General features: G+C 32.1%; 1 protein-coding gene across 1 annotated transcript in view; it reads left to right on the top strand.

The window, feature by feature from the left end:
- LOC137657613 (protein Star-like) overlaps window positions 1-7,767 on the top strand; it is a 213,702-nt gene extending 205,935 nt beyond the window's left edge. Inside the window, exons 4-7 of the mRNA XM_068391972.1 lie at window positions 532-687; window positions 2,233-2,438; window positions 5,426-5,561; window positions 6,859-7,767. Of these exons, the coding sequence (XP_068248073.1) occupies window positions 532-687; window positions 2,233-2,438; window positions 5,426-5,561; window positions 6,859-7,056 (696 nt within the window). The 3' untranslated portion in view covers window positions 7,057-7,767. The remainder of the gene's footprint in view (window positions 1-531; window positions 688-2,232; window positions 2,439-5,425; window positions 5,562-6,858) is intronic.
- The last annotated feature ends 1,373 nt before the right edge of the window (window positions 7,768-9,140 follow it).

Below are 9,140 nucleotides of genomic sequence, written 5' to 3'. Positions count from 1 at the left end.
CGAGATATATAGCATTATTGGTTTCAGAATACCGTCAATTGATAATCTATCCTTATCAGTTGAACGAAGGTGTTAATATCACTAGCATAAAAATACTGTCAAATGAAAATCTATAATTTTTAGTTGAACGAAGGTGTTAATTATCACCAGCATAAAAATACTGTCAAATGAAAATCTATAATTTTCAGCTGAACGAAGGTGTTAATTATTACCAGCTTAAAAATACTGTCAAATGAAAATCTATAATTTTCAGTTGAACGAAGGTGTTAATTATCACCAGCTTAAAAATACTGTCAAATGAAAATCTATAATTTTCAGTTGAACGAAGGTGTTAATTATCACCAGCATAAAAATACTGTCAAAAGCTGATATTTTCTTTAGTATGTCAAAATAAAAATCAATGATTTTCAGTTCAACAGGGACTGTTAATCTCAGCTGGTATTTCCTTTAGTATGTCAAAATAAAAGTAACGTAATGTCACCACATGTCAGAAAATCTTACGTTTTTTTTTTTTTTTTTTTTTTTTTTCAGGGAGCAGACCAGGAAGACCCAAGACTGATCGAATACATTCGTCGCGAATTATTGGTTCCTCCATCGGTTCAACCTTACAAACTTGCAAGGTCTGGCGCAGTTCACTTTTCGCAATTCAACCAGTCAAGAATTGCGAATGAAATGCTGAGAGGAATGGTGAGTATAATCGAATTACCTTTGAATTTAATCTAAATATAATTTTATGATGAATGGGATGTTTGTTCACTGGACAACTCCTCTTCAACCGAGAGATTACCTTCTGTCATCATCATTATTATTATTATTATTATTATTATTATTATTATTAATTTTGTTGTTGTTATTATTATTATTATTATTATTATTATTATTATTAATTTTGTTGTTATTATTATTATTATTATTATTATTATTATTATTATTATTATTATTATTAATTTTGTTGTTATTATTATTATTATTATTATTATTATTATTATTGTTATTATTATATATAACTCTAGTTGGATGCTACAAACCTAAGGGCTCCAACAAGGAAAATAGCCCAGTGAGGAAAGGGAATACTGAATTGAATAAACTGAGAAGATGGAATAAAAATGTAAAATATCTTAAGATCAATACCAATCATTAAAAAAAAAATAAAAATAAATAAATAAATAGCAAGTTTGAACTTCTGAAGTTCCACAGATTCTACTGCCTGATTAGGAAGGTCATTCCATAATCTAGTTGTAGATGGAATAAAACTTCTTAAATGGTATGTAGTGCTGAGCCTTATGATGGAGAAGGCAAGTCTGACAGAATTAACTGCAGACCTTTAACCAATTTTTCTTAATGATGCGCATTGCACTGACTTGCAGCGGTGCCCCTTTAGCTCGGAAACGTTTCCTGCTATCTGATTGGTTAGAATTATCTCGTCCAACCAATCAGCGAGCAGGAAACTTTTCCGAGCTAAAAGGGCACCGCTCCGAGTCGGTGCATATCTGCCTCGCTAAAAAGAAATGACTATAGCACTTCAGAATACCTGCCATACAATTGACTTGGAAAATCAGCTTTATTCTACCGAGGGGAATGAGGAAAGAAGGTAAAACTTGTCTTGGAATTGTAGAATTTTTTTAGCGATGACCTTAGTGTATCTTTTGGACTTTCATGGCTATGTACACATAAATAATGGAAACATTTTTTATCAGTTCAGACTTGCAATCATGGAATTGTGAAGAAAAGAAAACAGATACATTATAACAAGGAATTGCAATAAAAGATTCTTGGAAAGGCAAAAAAATGAAGCCTAAAGTTGGATATTGAATGAATGGCGAAGAATTGATTTAAAAGCTGAAGATAGAGACGACTAGCGAAATATAACCGAGGCCCTTTGCGTTAATAGCTGTAGGAGGAGATGAAGTATTGGAATATATCACTAATAAACTATGCTATGGAAAAAAACCGTAATGTTAATGGGAAATTCTCAGTAAAAATATACTGTTCTCAGCCGCATTTCAGTAAAATACAGGCGACCATAATTTTTACCCTACTTCGATATTATCTCTTGTGGGTTGGTGTCAGTAATATCACTCCTTCAAGTCCATATATCAGTTTTTAAAAACGGTAAATACCCTGCAACATTTATTCCATGATTTTTACCTTTTTTTTAAAGCCAAATTTTTAACAGTGTACTGTGTGTTCAAAGATCATGGTCAAGGTTAATGGTCCATATCCTTGATTCAGAAAGACGGGTTCTTCGTTGAGGTTGGCGCTGCAGATGGAGAGAGCCTGAGTAATTCGATCTTCTTCGAGAGGGAGCTGGGCTGGAGAGGACTCCTGATCGAAGCCATCCCATCCTATTTCGAAGCACTGAAGAAAAAACACAGGAAGGCCTACGCCATTCACGCCGCTCTCTCACAGACAACTTCTGCGTCCGAAGTATCGATGAAGTAAGTTGTTGCACGTTTGAGGAGCGAAATTATCTTGTTATTATTATTATTATTATTATCATTATTATTATTATTATTGTTATTATTATTATTAGCTAAGCTACAACCCTTGGTGGGAAAGCAAGATGCTATAAGCCCAAGGGCTCCAACAGGGAAAAATAGCCCAATGAGGAAAGGGAATAATATTATTATTATTATTATTATCATTATTATTGCTAGGTAAGCTACAACCCTAGGTGGAAAAGCAACATGCTATAAGCCCAAGGGCTCCAACAGGAAATAATAGCCCAGTGAGGAAAGGAAATATAATTATTATTATTATTATTATTATTATTATTATTATTAGCTAAGCTACAATCCTAGGTGGAAAAGCAAGATGCTATAAGCCCAAGGGCTCCAATAGGGAATAATAGCCCAATGAGGAAAGGAAATATAATTATTATTATTATTATTATTATTATTATTATTATTATTGCTAGCTAAGCTACAACCCTAGGTGGAAAAGCAAGATGCTATAAGCCCAAGGGCTCCAACAGGGAATAATAGCCGAGTGAGGAAAGGAAATATAATTATTATTATTATTATTATTATTATTAGCTAAGATACAATCCTAGGTGGAAAAGCAACATGCTATAAGCCCAAGGGCTCCAATAGGGAATAATAGCCCAATGAGGAAAGGAAATATAATTATTATTATTATTATTATTATTATTATTATTGCTAGCTAAGCTACAACCCTAGGTGGAAAAGCAACATGCTATAAGCCCAAGGGCTCCAACAGGGAATAATAGCCCAGTGAGGAAAGGAAATATAATTATTATTATTATTATTATTATTATTATTATTATTATTGCTAGCTAAGCTACAACCCTAGGTGGAAAAGCAAGATGCTATAAGCCCAAGGGTTCCAACAGGGAATAATAGCCCAGTGAGGAAAGGAAATATAATTATTATTATTATTATTATTATCATTATTATTATTATTGCTAGCTAAGCTACAACCCTAGGTGGAAAAGCAAGATGCTATAAGCCCAAGGGTTCCAACAGGGAATAATAGCCCAGTGAAGAAAGGAAATATAATTATTATTATTATTATTATTATCATTATTATTATTATTATTATTATTATTGCTAGCTAAGCTACAACCTTAGGTGGAAAAGCAAGATGCTATAAGCCCAAGGGCTCCAATAGGGAATAATAGCCCAATGAGGAAAGGAAATATAATTATTATTATTATTATTATTATTATTATTATTATTATTATTATTGTTGTTAGCTAAGCTACAACCCTAGTTGAAAAAGCAAGATGCAATAAAAGGGCTCCAACATGGAATAATAGCCCAGTGAGGAAAGGAAATATAATTATTATTATTATTATTATTATTATTATTATTGCTAGCTAAGCTACAACCCTAGTTGAAAAAGCAAGATGCAATAAAAGGGCTCCAACATGGAATTATAGCCCAGTGAGGAAAGGAAATATAATTATTATTATTATTATTATTATTATTATTATTATTATTATTATTGCTAGCTAAGATACAACCCTAGGTAGAAAAGCAAGATGCTATAAGCCCAAGGGTTCCAACAGGGAATAATAGCCCAGTGAGGAAAGGAAATATAATTATTATTATTATTATTATTATTATTATTATTATTATTATTGCTAGCTAAGCTACAACCCTAGGTGGAAAAGCAAGATGCTATAAGCCCAAGGGTTCCAACAGGGAATAATAGCCCAGTGAGGAAAAGAAATATAATTATTATTATTGTTATTATTATTATTATTATTATTATTGCTAGCTAAGCTACAAACCTAGGTGAAAAAGCAAGATGCTATAAGCCCAAGGGCTCCAATAGGGAATAATAGCCCAATGAGGAAAGGAAATATAATTATTATTATTATTATTATTATTATTATTATTATTGTTAGCTAAGCTACAACCCTAGTTGAAAAAGCAAGATGCAATAAAAGGGCTCCAACATGGAATAATAGCCCAGTGAGGAAAGGAAATATAATAATAATAATAATAATAATTATTATTATTATTATTATTATTGCTAGCTAAGCTACAACCCTAGTTGAAAAAGCAAGATGCAATAAAAGGGCTCCAACATGGAATAATAGCCCAGTGAGGAAAGGAATTATTATTATTATTATTATCATTATTATTATTATTAATATTATTATTATTATTATTATTATTATTATTGCTAGCTAAGCTACAACCCTAGATGGAAAAGGAAGATGCCATAATCCCAAGGGCTCCAACAGGGAAAAATAGCCCAGTGAGGAAAGGAAATAGGGAAATAAATAAACGATACAAGAAGTAATAAAAAGGAAAATGAAATATTTTAAAAACATTAATAACATTAAAACAGATATTTGATTTGTAGACTATAAAAGGACTTATGTAAGCCTGTTCTACATAAAAACATACATTAGGTCTTTATAAGCAATAAGAGTTGGTTTTAAGCATAATCCGGAGACAGTGTGCGATGTTGTATGGGACAATATTGTCTGGTGAGACCTTTCAAAATGAGGTTTTATATTTAAAAAAACATGGAAATATAATGCCAGATTTTCGAACTTTGAAACCATTTTCTTCCACATTCTTACTGCATATTTTTTAATTTTAGTGTTGAAATTACTCAATTTTGTTTTATACATGTTCCTTAGAATTCAAAAAGCTTTTAAAAAGGCAGATTTAATTTATTTAAGCAATAGGTCCATATCAATATATAAATTCAATGGACTAATAGAATGGAGAACATAGTCTACTGGGGTAAGGGAAATGGCGTAGAAATATTCCCGTTTTCTATGTCACTGCAGACCAAGTCCAATGTTGAAGTGCGATACAGTTTGACATAATGTTTCCAGGTTGTGAGTAATTACCACCAGAAGTATTCAGTTCAGTTTAAGAGAACAATAACGAATTATATACTTCAGCTTCTTTGCCTCACACTAATCCATGGTCATTTCCAGGGCTAATGGCTATGGCAGTAAGCTAAGTGCTCATGGTATTACCGTAAAAGGACTTCCGTTATTTTCTATTCTTCAAGCCCTGGATGTTAAAGTAGTAGATTTCTTATCTCTGGATATCGAGTCTTTTGAAGTCAAGGTGAGTTTTTTTTTTTATTTGTTTACAGAAATACTTTATTTGCATCTAGTCTATTCGTATTCAATGCAGTCATTTACTAATAATTTATCTTAAGACCCTTGTCAACATCTACGACAGATTTGGACCGATCTAATAAACCCACTTTTTGAACGACAGAAATTACAGAAATAATATAAACATGAGTTTTATATGTATATATATACATACATACATACATATATATATATATATATATATATATATATATATATATATATATATATATATATATATATATATATACATATACACACACACCCACACACATATATATATATATATATATATATATATATATATACTGTATATATATGCATATATATAAATATATATTATATATAGTATATATATATACATATATATGTATATGTATATGTATATATATGTATATATGTATATATATATTTGTATATATATATATATATATATATATATATATATATATACATATATATATATATATATATTCTTGTGTGTGTGCGTGTGTATTCTTGTTCTATATTGGTTGATGTTTTGATATTGTTTGGTTTTAACAACAATAACAAACTGATACATATTCCCAAAGAAAATCAGGATATCTTCAACACCAGCTATTTTTCGAATTCATCAATTCTCTACTTCAATCCTTTCGTTGTGATTTTGATGAATCATAGAATAATGAGACTATTTTACATATAACTGAATATCATTATAGACCATATGCCTTTTGTTGTGTTTCCAAACGTAAGGTGATGTAATTTAAAGGTTTAAAGGCCGCTCATGAAAGGCAGAGGCAAGGGAAAGTGAAATTGCCCTATCGAGTAGGACAATGCCCTAGAGACTGACCATATATACATATGATCAGCGCCCAAGCCCCCTCTCCACCCAGCCTAGGATAAAGGAAGGTCAGGTAATGGCTGCTGATGACTCAGCAGATAGACCTATAGGCTCCCCCAAACCCCTTATCCTTAGCTCACAAGGATGGTGAGGTTGCAGCGACCAAAGGAACTAGCGAGACTAAGCGGGACTCGAACCCCAGTCTGGCGTTTACCATGTGAAACTGCATTTTCAGCAAATATTCCTGGAAACAACGCTAACACATTGCTAATAATCCCCCTGTCTTTTCTTTCTTTCGAGAAATTACGTTTCTTTCCATTAGTGAAAGTGATATCACCTTTTCTGTTGATTTGAAAACAAAATTTCAAATTTGGAACATCAATGAAGAAGTCCTTTTCAAAATCACGATTTCCAAATTTCGATTTTCTTCTTTTCCTTTTAGATTCTGAAGACCATTCCATGGGATAAGATCAAGTTTAGGCTGATGTGCATTGAGGTGGCCCACATTCCCGAGGGGAAGGAATTCCTGACGAAATTCCTACAAGAAAAAGGATACGAATTTCTAGGTCTAGGATACTTAAAAATCGATGCTTGGTATTCACATCCAGATCTCTTAAAGACAAATGTTAAACCACATTAGGAGTTTTAACGTATGAATTTCTTTATTAAATCTTTTGAGGATTTCATTGGATATTATTTTTTTCAGCAGTTTTAGCATCTTTTTTATATGTAATCTATTAAATAAATAATTTTACGAATGCTTTTATATTTAAAGCATTTTGACTAATAATGGTTGGTTTGTGCCATATGTATATTACTTTTTCTCTATGAATTATTTAAGAAATATTTTTTTTAATATTCAGCTTAGAGTTACTGATGATTATTCAATGATTCACAAAAACTTGCCTTGAAAGTAAATATAGTAAACTGTTACGAAAAAAATCACATATAAAAAATGAATAAACCTTAAAGATCGTACTGAATTGGCCCAAAGTATTAAACAGTATATTGAAATATTATCGTGAGACTTCCTATAAATTGTTGACGAAAGAGATAGATATCGTGTAAACAAATATTCATCATGAGTTGTGTAAAAATAAATGATGAAGAGTTTTGGCAAATGAAGAATAATTATGGCAATTATCAATAATAGATTTCAATCAGTTATCTGTTAACACGTAGGCAACCTTTTTCAAAAATTCATGTTTTGAAATAAACATTTCTGTTTTCCTTATTTTGATTATAATAGGTATTATTGCACTGTCCATTTCTAGTCAAAGATCACCAGAAAATACACTTTTTTATATGAAAATGTTTAATCAAATAAAACTAGGTATTTGTAATACAATTACATGAGTGTTTTACATTTTCTTACTTTCAATTTCCGTGTGAAATAACAGTAATTGCCTGAACATCCTCACACCATTGTTGCCATCGTGTTGCAACAGAATTAGGTTCAGCAACCATGCTGAACTTCTCTGGATGTTCAATGCCCAGGGGCATTTTGATTTCTTACCTGAATTAGTAGGGCACCAGCTACCCGTTGAGATACTACCGCTAGTGAGTCATGGGGGCCTGTGACTGGCCAGACAGTACTACATTGGATCCTTCTCTCTGGTTACGGTTTATTTTCCCTTTGCCTACACGCACACCGATTATTCTGGCCTATTCTTTACATATTCTGCTATGTCCACATACACCTGACAACACTGAGATTATCAAACAATTCTTCTTCACCCAAGGGGTTAACTACTGCACTGTTATGGCACAGTGACCACTTTCCTCTTGGTACGGTAAAAGAGACTTTAGTTATGGTAAGCAGCTCTTCTAGGAGAAGGACACTCCAAAATCAAACCATTGTTCTCTAGTCTTGGGTAATAACAAAGCCTCTGTACCATGGTCTTCCACTGTCTTAGGTTAGAGTTCTCTTGCTTGAGGGTACACTCGGGCAGACTGTTCTATCTGATTTCTCTTCCTCTTGTTTAGTTAAAGTTTTTATAGTTTATATAGGAGATATTTATGTTAATGTTACTGTTCTTAAAATATTTATCTTTCCTTGTTTTCTTTTCTCACTAGGCTATTTTCCCTGTTGGAGCCCCTGCTTTTCCAACTAGGGTTGTACCTTACCAAGTAATTATAATAATAATAACAATAATAATGATTAGGTTAGGCAAATAAAATCTACAAAACTAACTCGTTACTTACTCAAAAAGTTAATTCTAAGCTAATTTCTATGTTAATTGTACCTTTTGTGTGTTTTTGCAAGCAATTAGAAGTAGTTTACACCTTTTGTTTTATGTAAACTATCATTGCCTTATGGTGAAATTTTACCCCCTAATGCCTACTGGTAACTAATTTCAATCCTGCCTTACTTGGTCCCAACAATTAGCAAATACAAGTAGAATATTTGCATCTTTCTTGATATCCAGAAATGTTGAAATGGGGTTGTGTTGTGGCGTTCCTCTTGTTTACTGTGATCGTGCTGCATGAGGTTACATCTAGTTGTCTTCCTGCTGCTGCATTTCCCTGCATGGGTTCCCTCTCAACGGTAGTCACCAATATTGGATATGGTGTTGATCATCAAAGTCAAATACTGTCCTCAAACATAACTGGAACAATAATATAGTTTTATTGAGAATGAATCCTATCCCAGCATCTTCGCCAATGTTGAATATGGTGTAGGTCAGCAAAGTTAAATACTGCCCTCAAACATACCTGGAACAA

This window comes from Palaemon carinicauda, chromosome 18 (genome assembly GCF_036898095.1).
Source record: "Palaemon carinicauda isolate YSFRI2023 chromosome 18, ASM3689809v2, whole genome shotgun sequence".
Lineage (NCBI taxonomy): Eukaryota > Metazoa > Arthropoda > Malacostraca > Decapoda > Palaemonidae > Palaemon > Palaemon carinicauda.
Note: the sequence above shows the minus strand (reverse complement) of the source record. Positions and strands in the feature narration are given on the sequence as shown.